At 49.5% G+C, this 15247-nt stretch overlaps 1 protein-coding gene across 3 annotated transcripts in view; it reads left to right on the top strand.

Annotated features, from left to right (window-relative positions):
• The window catches only part of KSR2 (kinase suppressor of ras 2), a gene marked incomplete at its 3' end in the record, with an annotated part of 339518 nt that overhangs the window by 306157 nt on the left and 18114 nt on the right, over nt 1-15247 (top strand). For all 3 annotated transcript variants that reach the window (XM_084762599.1, XM_084762598.1, XM_084762600.1), the window contains exons 15-16: nt 12509-12605; nt 13893-14026. In XM_084762599.1, coding sequence (XP_084618725.1) covers nt 12509-12605; nt 13893-14026 — 231 coding nt within the window. The remainder of the gene's footprint in view (nt 1-12508; nt 12606-13892; nt 14027-15247) is intronic.

Below are 15247 nucleotides of genomic sequence, written 5' to 3'. Positions count from 1 at the left end.
TTTGTGGAATTTGCCAGTCTGGTGTGGGGGTGGGGAAGAGCAACCAGGCAAACATCAGAAAAAGAATTCTCTTAGCATCCTGGAGTGGAGAGCTTAAGGGGAAGCCCGCATGAACTTGACTTGTGATTTCAAGTCCCTGAGAAATTGGCAAAAGCTTACATTTTGTCCCCGCATCTTCTAAATTGGGTTTTGGGGGACTGACAGGACTTTCGATGGAAACAGATTAACAAGGTGAAGCTCGGTGGGTAATGGAAATATTCGTAATAGGGATTACAAGGAGTGTATTTTCATCTTGCTTGTGGGGACGTGACAGTCTTTCGGGGCACAGCACCCGGTTGTCTCTAATCTCTCTGGACACTTATCTTCTGTTTTTAAATGGTGGCGAGGGGAGGGCACACCCCCACTGTGACTGGCTTGCTATCTGGGACAAGCTAGAGAAAGCTATTAACCAAAAAAAAAAAAAAAAAAACCAACATGAAATTGAATCACACCACGCAGAAGAGATTCCCATTTGCCTGCAGTTCTTCCAGAGCCGCCCCGTGGCCCGGTTTTGCGAGGATGGAGATGCCTATGGGCATTGGGAGGAGGGTACCATGTTTCTTAAACAACAGGAAAAATACAAACCCATGCCAAGGGGATTTAGTTTCTCTAGCAATCCTTCTTAGAGAGCTTGACCCAATCACGGCATCGTTGTTGACCTGGCTCCTGTTCATTCTCCACCGTTTCGCACGGCCTCAGTTATCTTCGTGTTTTGAGCCACTATCATAGCCAGTATTTACTGAGAGCTTTCTATGTTCCGATCTCTTTGCATGTCTATTAGAATGATAATACATTTATTGTTTTATTTTTGTATCTGTGTGGAGGTCAGAAGACAACCTATCGAGATCTGTTCTCTCCTTCCACAGTGTAGGCGGGGCTGGGGTCCCCGCTGGTTAAACTTGGCTCATTTGGGCGCAACAGCAAATGCCTTTACACGCTGAGCTATCATCTCTGGCCTTTTTCCTGTCTTTTAGTCAGGGTAGGATCCGTGTCAGCTGCAAAGACAAACAACCATGAAGCTGCCATTTCACGTGTGGTTGCTCTTGTCTGTGTAACCTTGTCATCACAGATTGTCCCTAGTCCTGGTGACACAAAATGAAGAACAGACTGGAGGTTAGGCGGTGGGCTTTAAAGGTTCCCCCAATCTGGAAGTCACAGGGCTCAGCTTTGAGTGCCTGGAGCCTGGAAGAGTCGGAGAGAAAGGTACAGGACTTGGTGGAGATTGGTGCTGCTCCATCCATGTAAGAGTTTCCCAGCTAACTCCTCCCAGGTGACCATTTGTTTTAAGTAACTTTTCTAAATGCTTATGGTATAACAAAACAAAACAAAGCAAAACTCAACACTGAGTCTGGGACCTGGCTGTGCCCGTCTCCAAATTCCAAGTCCCTTAGTTGGGACTGCCTTCCCCGAGAAACCCTGTCTATTCTCCACCCTCTTTTCTGTTTCTCCTGAACGTGAATGCTCCCCTGGCTCCCCTGGCTCCCAATGTTTTCCCACTTCTACTGGGGTTGTGAGTTTGTTTTCCCTCCAGATCCAGCATGGCTCTGCCATCCCAGCCCTTGTAGCCTCTAGGTCCTCTGCTATCTACATCCAAAGCGTTGAGAGACAGAACAGAGGTGTTCTTTGCTGTGAAGGAAGCAGAACAGAGCCTGCACAGTGTCAGGGAGACCCTTCCGGCTCTGACAGTGCTGTGACAATGTCTTATCCCGCCATGTCCGCCCACGCCCCCTTCGCAAGCACAGGGAGTCTCAGTAAATGCAACGAGGAAGAAGCAAGTCTTTGATTTCTGACTTCCCTTTGCTTGGGTTTACTAAGCAACCTATATAGCGTTCACATCCCACACTTTGTTCATTTGGCACGTACACTTTACTATATAGCTCAGTGACTTTTTGTGCATTTATAGAATTGTAAAATGTAAATCGAAAACATTTGGAAACCGTAAGAAAGCGGCACTCTGTCCATTGACAGCCACCATAACTCCTACCCCACTGCCCCACTTCCTTCGGCACTCTACCTGTTGACAGCCTTCCCACCTTCCGACCTCCCTGCTGCCAACAGCGACCTTGGCTTCTAGTTTGCGAAGGACTGTTTTGGGGGGCCAGTGTGGACACAGAGTATTCTCCAGAGGTAAGAGTTCTTGACTTGCCATGAAGGTATCCTGTGTAGCTATCCGTGCCTCGAGTCATGAGCACACACCTACACATGTAAGGACATGAGGGACCTCTGCGTGGGTAGATCTTTGCATCGGACATGCGAGAACATGCTAACATAAGCATAGTAGTCAGCTTAGCATCACTGTAACACAGGATCCTTAGGAAAATACAGAGAAACGCTTGTTTGGGTTCAAGTCCAAGATGGGGCAGCTCTTGGTCTGGGCCTCTGATGAGGCCAAGTGTGTCATGTAGTATGGTAAGAGCACAAACCAGGGGTAGTTATCGCATCCTGTCTCGATGCTGTGACAAAATACCCTGAGATAAAAGCAAACTAAAGAAGGAAGGTTAAAAAAAAAAAAAAGAACCCCCCCCCCAAAAAAAAGCTGGGGGTGGTGATACACGCCTTTAATCCTAGCACTTGGGAGGCAAAAGCAGGCAGATCACTGTGAGTTCAAGGCTAGCCTGGTCTACATAATGAGTCCAGGACAGCCACGGCTACACAGAGAAACCCTGTCTCAAAAAAACAAAACAAACAAAAAAACAAAACAAAACAAAACAAAAACTAAAAACAAACAAAGAAACAAGAAGGAAGGTTTTTATTTTTGCCCTCAGTTCCAAGTTGCATCTCTGTCCAGGAGGTAGAGAGGTGTGGATGCTGGTACTCAGCTCACCCTTCTCCTTATTACTGAATTCAGGATCCAGTCTGTGAATGGGGTTGACCACATTAAAGTGCCCTCCCATCTCAGTTAACCCAACCGAGGAACTCCCACGCAGGCATGCCCAGAGGCTTCTCTCTAGTTAATTCTAGACCCTGTCCAGACAATATTAATTATAACATGCCCTAATAGTCACTAGTCCATACCTCTAACAGGTCCCCAAGACCTCGTAATACCACCACCTGAGGGAACAAGGCTTTACATAATTTGGGGGACACTATCAAAAACTGCAGTAATAACAAACACAGACACACCTGCACCTTTTCATCTGGGTGGCTTGGCTCTTGTGGCCCCACCTAAGCCAGTTACCTGGAAGGAAAGCCTTTTAAGGCCACTTTGGCTTTCCCTCTCTTTGACGGACACTTACCCAGCTTATTTTGTGCCTAGTTACTCCCCAGGAAGGCTCCATGTGAGTGTGGTGTGGGTTCAGGGCAGGGGATGGCAGAGGTCGGGGAAGCAGGAGATGTAAACTTGAGTTGTGTGTTCCTATCTGGCTGGGTGGCCATGGGCAGCCGTGGAATGTCGGTTCTTTATCTGGATTTTCTGCACTGGCCCCTCTCTGCTCCTTCCTCCCTCAGAGCTCAGTCTCACCCTAAGCGCAGTGGCACCGTGACACTTGGTGGGCCATCTTATGCACTATCCGGTCTGCTCTCAGACTCAATGTCCCCAAGGCTAGCATGGTGCCTGACAGGGAAAGGTAGGGGCTCTACGGGGTGGGAGTCCAACATTTGCATGGATGTGTGAGTGGCTGAGTGAATGAAGGAGTAAAGGGATAGAAAACCCATTGGGCCTTGACCCTCCCTCGCTACAGAGAAGAGTGGGCGAGCTTTAACTCAACAACAGTCCAGAGTCATCTGTGAGAAGAAGGCTGGATTGAGGCTTTCATGTCTGGGGGTGGGGGTGTCTCAATTATTAACAGGTGTGGGAGTGCCCAGCATACTGGGCGGCACCATTCCCTAGGCAAGTGGGCACGGGCTGTATAAGGAAGCTAGCTGAGCCTATGAGCAAGTCAGCAAGAAGCATCCTCAATGGTTCCTGCTGCACTTCTCAGTGAGGGTCCCACGTGTGGTCAGTGCTGACTAGAAAAGGCAACAGGCCTGCCTTCAGGTTCATGTTTGAGTTCCTGCCCTGTCTCTCCTCAGTGGCACACTGTGATCTGGAAGTGTAATATGAATAAACCCTTTCATCTACTAAATGCTTTTGCTTAGAGCATTTTATCACAGTCACAGAAACTAGAAAGCGCTCACATTCCTCATCCTCAGAGCATCATTTCTGAGAGAGAGAGAGAGAGAGAGAGAGAGAGAGAGGGAGAGAGAGATGGGAGGAAGGGGGATGGTCACAATTCTTTCCAGTGAATGACAGGCAGCACAGAGTTTTGTCATAGTTTTTGCTGCGTCAGTGTAACTTTGTCACCATTGCATGGAAGCAACCATAGACACCCGAGAGTCCTGTGTGATTGTGATCTGGACTTTGTTAAGGACAAAAGACACTTGAATCTCACCTGATTGTCACAAAATATCTACCTTTTGTATCATTTTCAAGTATTAAAGATATAAGCACCACTGGCCTACAAAAGCAGGCGCTGAGAAAGATACGCCCCTCAGGCTGGGTTGGCAGTTCCTAACAGGTCCCAGTGTCTTCACTTTTCCAAGCCCCCTGTACACCACTGGCCTGGAACAGTGTGAGCAGAGGGCCAGGGGGCTCTGGGCAAAGTGGGCCCAGTCTCTGGCCCCTGTCCTAATGCTGAAGGATCCCGAGTAAGTAATTTGCCCCTCTCACCTCCACATGCATGCATGCTATAGTGTGTATCACACACACATAATAAATTTAATTTTTTAAATTAAAAATTAATAATAATAGGGGCTGGGGATGTAGCTCAATGTCAGAACGCATGCCTAGCATGCATAAGAAACTGAGTTCAGCCTGTAATCACATACACACACACACACACACAGAGACACACGCACACCATACAATATAATATACATATATACACATACTTGCATATAATCACATATACATGCATACATACACACTCATACATACTCAAATAAACACACATATATACACACAGAGACACATATACATACACACAACACACAGACACACGCATATGTATATATACACCATACACACATACATATATACATGCACACATACATAAATACATAAACACACACATAGACACTCATGAACACAGACAGACAGACAGACAGACAGACAGACAGACACACACACACACACACACACACACACACAGAGCTATGCCTGTCATTTTCATTAGGGACTGAACTTTTCCAGGGAAGACACACTGTTTGGCTTTCTGGGATGCACTGCGTGTTTACCGTGTGCCCGGCATTTGCAAAAGCAGCTCAGCAGATAGGAACAGCAGACACGCCTGAGCGGCCGGGAGCAGGGGCTCGGCTCAGGCAGGGCTCTGTGCTCTGAGCCCCCATTTCCCATCATCTCACTGTTTTCCAGCCTTGCTGCAGAATAAACCCACGTGTCTGGCTTCACTTCCATCTGACTCAGAGTTACTCCACCCCCCTCTCCCCTTCCCCCCCCTCCCTCCTCCTTTCCCCCCTTTTTTCTCATTTTACAAAAGTAACATGAGTTTATTGGAGAGAAATTAGAAAGGAGAGATAAGCAGAGGGGAAACGTGTAAAGCCCTAGGTCCCAGCACTCGGAGATAACTCCGCCAATACCCTGCGATCCGTCCTCTTTGTGGCTTTTCAATGCATATAAATTAGGTGAGAGATGTATACTTTTTTTTTTTTAAACAGCAGTTCAGTTTACTGTTGAGATGGAAAAGAAGTGTGACTGGCCAACAACAGGTGCTCGTGGGGTTTCGGTATCCAGCCTTGCGAGGCCACCGAGTCAGCCTCTGTTTGGTCCTTTGTCATCTGTGGCACCTGATGGGGCGGGGGACAGGAAGCATCCCTGTGCTCAGTTCATGAGGCAGATCCCATGCTAAGACAGAGTCTGGTGTTACACCCCGCTCTCCCAGCCCTGATGGGCACAGGACCTTGTGGCTTGGGGGGGGGGGTTGGGGGGGGGGACAGATAAGAGAGACAGGCGTAGAAGGCAACGGCCACTTCCGGTTCAAGGCGCTTCACGTCTGTGGTTGTCGCAGTGGCTGGGGCAGTAACTACCACAGGAAGGTCATCTCCCCTGAGCCCAGTGGAAGAACTGGGTTCCCAAGGTGATGCTCTTTAAAGCAGGGGTGCAGCAGAAACTCTCAGTTCTGTGGCCTGTCAAAGAAGCCTCCAAATAACGGAGACTGTCACTTTATCACATTCCATCTCCAGTGAGTGCCGAGGAAAGGGTGTTCACACTGAGCAAGCACTTCCCGCCCTCAGTCAACAACTGGCGCGTCCCTGCACCTCAGCGGAGCGGCACGGAAAGTGACTGTGGTGCAGGTGTGTTCCACCCCCACCCCCAGTTCACAGAGATTTCTGATAGTTTGCTTGAGATCTCACACCCTGGAAACTCAGGACGATTTCATCATGGCTTCTCCTCCTGAAGTGTGTGCTCTGAACTAGGTGGGCTTGCTGCCTCAGTTTCCTCAGTCATAGCACCTCAGAAAGCAAGGGAAACCAAGTCTCAAAGCAAGGAAGGGAGGGAGGGAATAAGGAAGGGAGGGAGGGAGCGAAGGAGGGAGGGCAGGGAGGAAGAGAAGAAAAAGAATGCAAAAATAAAATAATTTAAAGATGAGGTAAAGTGGATAATTGTGAGGAACAACACCAGGAGTTACCTGCAGCCTCTACATGCGTGTACGCACATGTGCTTCTGCTCCCACGCATGTAAGACGCAGGATTAGATGAGTTGATTTAGCTAATGAAAGTTGCTTGGAACTCAGGCCAGAGTTTGACAGGAGGAAGGAGGCAGCCGTGAGTTATCAAATGGCAAGTTCCAGGCTTGGGGCGATGGCCCAGAGGATACAGTGCTTGCCACACAAGCGGAAGGACCCAAGATCCATAGGAGCTGCGTGAAAATCATGTGCATGCCTCGACCTCCAATGCCGGGTAGGCAGAGACCGGGGATCCCTGCAGCCCATTGGCTAGCCAGGTCAGTGAGCAGCCATGCCTCAGGACATAAGGTGGAGAGTGATCGAGACTGATACGTACCATAAGTCTCTGGCTCCGTGTGCTTTAATGCCTCACAACATCTGGCCCCTACACTTGGCCCCAAGGCCAAGGCCAAGGCCAAGGCCAAGGCCCTGTCTCCTCGGATCTAGCCTCAGCTCACTTCGACACCATTTTTCTTGCCCAGCTTGTCCATGAGCCTACCCCAACCAAGTGTTCCCTTAATGTAACTCCGTAATTCTTTATTTCCTAGGAACATGCTGGGTTAAGAAGGTGACAGATCTCTGGCACTTCCCATTTTTATAAACAGCTAACCTGGCAACTTTTAAAGAAAAAAAAAATATATATATATATATATATATATATATATATATATGAACTCCCCAGAGTCCCAAGGTTTAATATCTTCAGTGTTAGATTCATGGAGGACTTGGAAGTCGAAGATTGCCTGAGGCCAGAATTTGATGGGGTGTGCAACTTGTCGCTCGGAATATGATTTATTACCTCCGGGAGGAGGGGTGAGAAAGAGCATGGGAGAGCATGGGACAATTAAGTGGGGACTCGAATGTTGCAAAGTTGAGGAGAGATGCTGAGCCGAGTGAACAGCAGACATTTGTAAATCGCCCTGACAGCCGGAGTGCTTTAAAAATAACAATTGATTTAAAAAAAAAAAAAAGCCAACTGCCTTGGGAACTCAAGGAAATCAGAACCTGGGACTGTTTGCACCTAGCTATGGCTTGGAGAAAAGTCAAACAGTGGGAGGACAAAGCTCTCTGGAGTCCGGCCTTGACTGGGTTTACTCAAGCATGCTGTATGCTGTCCTGTCTGGGGGCCTTTGCGCTGGCTGGCCCAGCAGCTGGGACTCTCTCTCCCAGATTTCTTCCATGCCTGACTTCTTCCCTGAGCCAAGCCTAACCCTGCCCAGAGAGGCCTCTTCCGCAAGGCAAACTCTGCCTCCTGAGTCATATCCTTAGCCCCCGTGGTAATAATTTTTATCAATGACTCGGAGTTACCATTCAAGCACTCCACGCCCTGGCCAGAGACTGCCGACATGGTCTTGCTTTGGTATCACAAATCAGCACTAACTGCTCACTGCATTAGTGCCTCACAACTGCTGTGATGAGTAGTTGGAAACTTAGTGTTTAAAAGAATAAAAAAAAAAACATTTTGGAAGTCAGATATCCAAATGGGACTCTCTGACTCAAAATCCCAGTGTGGGCTGGGCTGTGTTTTCCTAGGGGCTCCTGGGAAGGATCCTCTCCCTGCCTCTCTGGCTTCTTGCCCTGCAGTTGCCTTCCAGCATCTTCTGAGCCAGTACTGGCGGTCTAGATTCGTGATGCGTGGCTCTGGCCTGCTCCCCTGTCAGAGCTGCCTCTGCTTGTCCATTCTCTTCCCATTGAGGCCACCAGATGATCAGGAATCGTCCCATCAACCTCACCTTGAATCAGTTCTGCTGTGCCCTTTTGCGCCATGGATGGCACTCAGCGGGACACTGGTTTGGGGGGATCATTGTGTCAGCTTTGAGAGGTGGCTGCCGCTCCCCCCAAAAAGACCAGCATTGTCCTAACCTCCCCCATCATTCACACCTGCTCTGTGACTGTTGGACTTGCTGGCGAGGGAGGAGACAGGTATAGAAAGCAGAGATGAATCTGTTTCGTGGCTACTGCCTAAGTCAGGTGAGACCGTTTGAACAGAGACCCTTAAATGCTGACCCTGCTGGGTGGGCTCGACTCATTCCTGACAAGCACAAGGCGGCCTGGCTCACAACACAGATTTTCCACTCCAGGGCCATCTGTGTTATAAAGCTTGCTGCACTTCTTGGGTTAAAAGTTCCAGGTTGCCCCTGGGGCGGAGACCAGAGGCCAGGCTGGGAGAGGTCGGGTGGCCTGTAGAGAAGGCAAAACCTAGTCTTGTGCCTCTTTTTAGAGAACTATTTGCTACTCAGAGAGATACCAAGAGGGGTGTGCGTAGATACATACATGCACATGTGTGCACATGCATGTACACATACTGCCTCAGAAACTAAAGAAGAATCAGTTAAGCCCAAGAGCCACTGGAGCATCTTCTCCTGACCTCCCAGACTAACTGCTCCAAAGCAGAGCACGCGCCATTAATCTTCATTGCCTCAGATGACGGTGGTAAAGATGCCATAGCTGACACTTACTGAAGATCTGTGTGTACCAGCGTCTCTGAAGAAGATGCTATGGTGCGAGCAGTGGGCTCCTGGAGCATAAGTGTCATCCAAGGACCCTGGGTCCCATTGCCAGCTATGAATGAAGGAGAGACATCTGCACAGCCATGTTCTTGGCAGCATTGGGCACACTGGCCAAGACATGTGTGCCGTTGGCGGTTATTTTTTTTTAACCATCAACTTGCTACCACTTAGAGTCACCCGGGCAGAGTCGCAATGAGGGATTGCCAGTGTCAGGATAGCCTGTGGACATGTCTGTGGGGATTGTCTGTCTGTTGGCCATGGGCTATCTGCATATTTGGCATTCGTAGATGCGCCAAATCCTGGCTGCACCAGGGTCCACTCCGGCTGCAGCCCCAGATAATGTAGAATACTAAAGACAGGAAGCAGCCACTGTCAGCGGTAGCCGAGAAGGAATATGAACAGAGATGGGGCCTTCCCGCGGTCACCCTGAGCCGTAGATGCTGGGCGTCTTGGAGCCTGGTGCAATTATTCGCTCTTCTGTGTGCAGCAGGGAGCGCTCTGGTCTGTAGTGAGTGTAGGTGGCCGCTCGAGAACGAGGTATCCAAGGGAGTGCATCCACCCACGGTCTTCCATCTCTGATACTTAAATGTCAACAGAGCAAAATTGGCTGCTCAGCCAGCCCTCCCTCCACCTCTGCTGCAGAGGCTCGGCAAACTTGCCGCTGTGCCTGCAAAGGCAGGGCCTTGAGTCATTGTAGACTGCCTCCTGCCAAGGTGCTGGGTGACCTTGGTCAGGTGAATCAGACTGGCTGTGAGTCAGCTGCTCTTGGAGCCTAACCCTGGCCAGGTGAAAAAGTGAGCCTTCGCCGAAGATCATGGTTCTAGGCAGCATGATGGGGCGGTGGGTGGATGGACGGATGGACAGACAAGACAGATGGACGTGCTGGAGGGATAGGATGGTAAATAGATGAGCGGGCAGAAGGGATGCACAGCTAAACATGTCATTTATCCACTTAAACATGTAATTTCTCCACTTGCACATGTGTCTGTTCACCATTTTATTGATCGTAAAGGCCATGAGGGCCTACTCTGCCTTGTGCAGGGAAAAGTGCCTGCATTTTTACACACCTGAGTTGTGGTGAGGCCGGGAGTGTCACCTCCACTTTATGATGGAGAAGCTAACTTACCTGTACCCAGGGTCATGTGCCACTGTGCAGCAGATCAGGTGCCCTAACTCCATAGGGTCTGACTTTTGTCCCCTAAAAGTGGGCTGGACTTCCCTTCAGATGACAGACACCAGGCTGGATTCTGCTCTGCCTCATTTAGTCCTTCTATTAATCTACAAGGCAAGTTTGCTCTGATAGATGAGAAAGCTACAGCCCAGAGACACCCGGCAACCCATCCCAAGGCTTTACAGTAAGCAAGACACAGGGCTGGGATTTGAACTGGGATTCTCTCAGATACCAGGAATCTCACTTCTACCCCAGGAATACAAACCATTCCAGGCAAGTCCAGCGTGAAACAAAGGCCGAGCAAACACCAGAAGAGGAACTGTCACGCCCAGAGCGCATTAGCAATAAAGCTGTGAATTAAAAGAAATAAATGCATTCAAGCTGTTAATTGTATAGAGATGGAAAATTAACTATCATAATGGCTTCCATACCTTCTTTCAGTGTACTGCTGCCTTCTGGGCACTGGGGAGGCTCTACCGGATACAGAATTCACTCATTCGCCCAATTCGTTCACTCATTCACTCCTTCCTTTGGCGGACTCTTTACAACACTGGGGAGGGTGAGCTGGAGAAGCAGACAGGCTGCCGGAGTGAAAAGGTGCTGCCGCCCACCGCACAATGTCCTCTTTCATCCTGTCATTCATCTTAAACTACCAGTCCCTGAAAGAAACGCAACGAGGCTGTTCACAGGTTGTGGCACCCTCCGTCTAGACACCTGTCTAGATTGGGTGGCATTGTTCCTAGAGACACCCCCCCACCCCCGCCCCCAGTGAAAAGACTAAATGCAGGGTGCTGACGATGCTCAGCTCACAGCAGCCACAGCTTTATTCCTCCTGTCCCCACCCAGGGACTCCCAGCGGGGACAGACGGCAGACAGTGCAGGCTGAGTGCTGTGAGGGACCAGAGTTATTGGTTTGTGAGAGCCTTTCCTTGAGATGCTGGATGGGAGCCAGGCATGGTGGGTGGTACAGGCCTGTAATCCCAGCAGCCAGGAGGCTGCAGCAGGAGAACCGTGAGATGGAGGCCAGCCTCAGCTGTATAACGATAGTCTGACTCCGAAAGGGTCGGGTAGGGGCCTGGAGGCGGGATGCATTTGGTCCATGCTGGCCTTATAAGCATGAGGGGCTGAGCTCTATCTCCTGGAACCCATGTAAAAAAAAAAAAAAAAAAAAAAAAATATATATATATATATATATATATATATATATATATATATATGCATAATCCCAGTCAGTGCTAGGGAGGCAGAAATGGCGGATCCCTGGGACTCACGAACCAGCCAGTCTAGCCTACTTGGTGTGTTGAAAACTCTGTTAGGTCCTATCTCAAAACAAACAAACAAACAAACCCCAAACAACAACAACAAAGTGGTTGGCACCTGAGAGATGACAGCCAGAGTTGTCACCTGGCCTCCATATGCCTGTGTATACAGGTACATGTTCACCTGTCTACACACATACACCTGCCTGCACACCCATGAACACGCGTGCACTGTATGTACACACACATACAGGCAAAGAAAGCAGGGCCTTTTGTCTTGTCTTGGTCACTGTTCTATTGCTATAAAGAGACCCCATGACCAAGGCAACCATTATAAGAGGAAGCATTTCATTGGGAGCTTGCTTATAGCTTTAGAGGCCATGGGGGGAGGACTGTGGCATGCGGGTGGGCACCGGAGTGGTAGCTCCAAGCTACATTCTGATCCACAGGCAGAGGAGGAGTAAGGTGGGCAGGGCCTGACGTGGGCTTTTGAAACCTCAAAGCAGGCCTCCAGAGGTGCGCTTCCAACAAGGCCACACCCCCTAATCCTTCTAATGCTTTCAAAGAGTTCTACTTTCTGGTGGCTGCCTATTCAAGTGCAGGAGGGGCCATTCTTACTCAAACGACCACAGACACGAATGGACCTGGCTGGGGCTTGCCGGTGCCTATCTGGCAGAAAGTACCGGGCATCCTTAAAGAATCTACAAAGGCTTCTTTGCGGATTGTCACCCCAGGATCAGCCCTCAGGTTCAGTGCGAGGCCTGTTAGTGTCACATGGGCATCATGGTGACACATCCACGCAGCTGTTCATGGCTCATCCTCACCACTGCCAGTCGTTTTCCCAAGTGACCTTGTTCTTTTACCTTGCAGCCTCTGTAAGGGACGGACACTCTACTCTGTGGTGAGGGACGCCAAGATTGTCCTAGATGTCAACAAGACCAGGCAGATCGCACAAGAAATTGTGAAGGTACCATGACTTCTGGGCTGCCTACCTGGACTTAGAAAGACTCACACACAACCCACCCCCTCCCCACCTGGCAGTCCCTTCCAGGATCCTAAGACCCAGGGTCTGGGTTTAGGCCACCAGTCTGGACCTCAAAGACATTAGATTTAGTCTGAATAACACCAGCCCTTAGGAATATTGTCCCAAATTTGTTTTCTGGCTGGCATTTCAGCGACATGATACCTGGGTACAGGGAAGGGCCAGTGGGTACAGGCAAGCCACTCAGTTCTCTTGTGTGGTAGAGTTGTTACTTCTGGCCCACTCTGATAGAAGCATTAAGGGAGACAAGATTTATTTTTGGCTCATGGCTTCAGATTGCTGTCATGAGAAAGGTGGGACATAGCATCGCAGTTCATGATAATAGGATACAGGAAAGAGATGGTCCACATCACAGTAGACCAGGAGGCAGAAAATGAGACAAGAAATGGACAGGGATAACATTCTCCAGAAGGTCCAGTAGGCTCCACCTCCCAGGAACCTTCTAAAATAGTGTCGCCGGTTAGATGCCAAGCCTTTAAAAGAAAAAAATGCACCCAGGGGGTACATTTCAGATTCAAACCATCACCATTAGGAACTGTTATACCAGAGTCCTAGAAGTCCCCCAAGTACCCAGTCATCTTGTCTCTATGGCCAGAGGACCATCGAGTTGTTGGATGTTGCTTCAGATGAGATCAGATAACACATCCTGAGTCTCCCGACAGGGGCCTTACCGGTGGGCGACTCAGGCTTTCAGCTTCCATCAGATGTGTTAGGAATGAGCTGTCAGAGAACCCGTGTGGTAAAGTGCTCACCAAGGCAAAAATAAGTGAAAACTCTCTGAATGTTCGCCCTTGAGGTAGATCACCAATAGATGTCCCTCATGTCCCTGGTGTGGGGCTCGGGAAGGTCCCCTGAGTATCTCAGGTCATTCTTCAGGGCTGTGGGCTGAGCCACAGAGGGAGCCAGGCCCCGTTTCAGAGGGAAATGAGGGGACATGGCTGATGGGACTCCTTTCTCTGGCATCTTCATTGTTTATGGTGTCCCCACTTCCTCCCCACCCCACCCCAGGACATTTGCCTTCCTCTTTTCTCCAGGAAGCGGAGTGTTTCCATGGAGATGGCTTTGTAGGGGTCTGAGGGTGGTGGCGGACTGTGACTCACATATGCTACATGGGTGGACCCTACAGTCTGTCACCATTGAGGATCCAAGGGAGGGTGATGATGAAGCGCTGGGTTTGCCTCTAATGAGTCCCCGTCTCCTCATCTCTTACAGGGCATGGGTTACCTCCATGCCAAGGGCATCCTTCACAAAGACCTCAAGTCGAAGAACGTCTTCTACGACAACGGCAAAGTGGTCATCACGGACTTTGGGCTCTTCAGCATTTCCGGGGTGCTGCAGGCTGGCAGGTAAGAGGTGATGCAATATGTGGGGGAGGGGGTACGGGGGGGGGGCGGGCAGAATGATTCTTGATAAGCGAGCATTAGAGGTTTGGAGCTCATCCCAAATGTCTTGAGTGGCAGGTTAGGGGTTGAGTTTATGGGTGTCGAGGGTCGTGACTAGGTTGTCGTGCCAGTGGGGGTCACCAAAGTCATTCTCTCATTTCCGTGAGCTTTGTTCACTTGTTCTAAAAGTGTCACCTTTGAAAGTGTGGCACAAGGTCTAACACATCCGTAAATCTCATGAGCTCAACTTTCCTCCTTGGCTAAGGGTCTTTCCTAGCTGATGGGGTCAACCAAGCCCCTAAGCTTCAAGCTATCTTGGGAGTTAATTTTAGCCCAGCAACCAAAGACAGCTAAAAGCAGCTGGTTTTAGGTCAGACCACCTGGGCTTGATGGCGTTCCAGCAATTCTTAACCATGACCTTGGTCAAGACAGGCAGTGTCTCTGAACTTGGGTTGCCTTGTGTGTTTGAAAATGCCTCCCTCGTAGCATCCATGAAGATACAGGACGAGCATCCAGCACAGGACCTGAGTGGCATCAGATGCGGGGCAAATAGCTGTACTGCTGCGTCGTAATTAGCACTCATTTGCATATACCTCCTCAGGATCACCCAGGGGATGATTAACCATCTTTAAGTAATTAACTCTCAGAGGCCACTCACCCTGGAGCCAGCCATATTGAGTCAGCCATGCGAGAAAACAGCTTGATCCCAAATAAACAGCCTATAACTCAGAAGGCCTGCCCTCTCGGCTTTTAATTTGGAGTGTGTGCTGTGTACACACGCACACTCGCACACATCTACGAAGCCCTGCACCATAGAATGAATGGATGGCCTCTCTCCGCAGGGAGATAGTGCTGTGATTTCTCTCGCTGTGTTTAAGTTTCTGCCATTCTGGAGAGCCACTGGTTTCTCTGAAGGACATTCTCCTTTCTTCCCAAAGGACATTATCCTTGCTGTGAGCTACCAATGAGTCTGAGGCAGAGTGCTTGAATTGAACAAAACGTGACTTAATCTGTTTCTGGGTGGTGTGGTGACATATCACATGCAGCCTTGGATTCTGCCTTCAGGTGTCACATCCTCCCCCACCCAAGTAGGGTGGTCCCAGTTTCTAGAACTATTTATGGCACTAAGATAAGTAGAGGTAATCAAACAAATAGATCATTGGACATGAAGAGAGTGAGCTATGA

This window comes from Acomys minous, assembly GCF_964271855.1.
Source record: "Acomys minous genome assembly, chromosome: 16".
NCBI classification, from domain to species: domain Eukaryota; kingdom Metazoa; phylum Chordata; class Mammalia; order Rodentia; family Muridae; genus Acomys; species Acomys minous.
The sequence above is the reverse complement of the archived record's forward strand: the minus strand, read 5'-3'. Positions and strand labels throughout refer to the sequence as shown.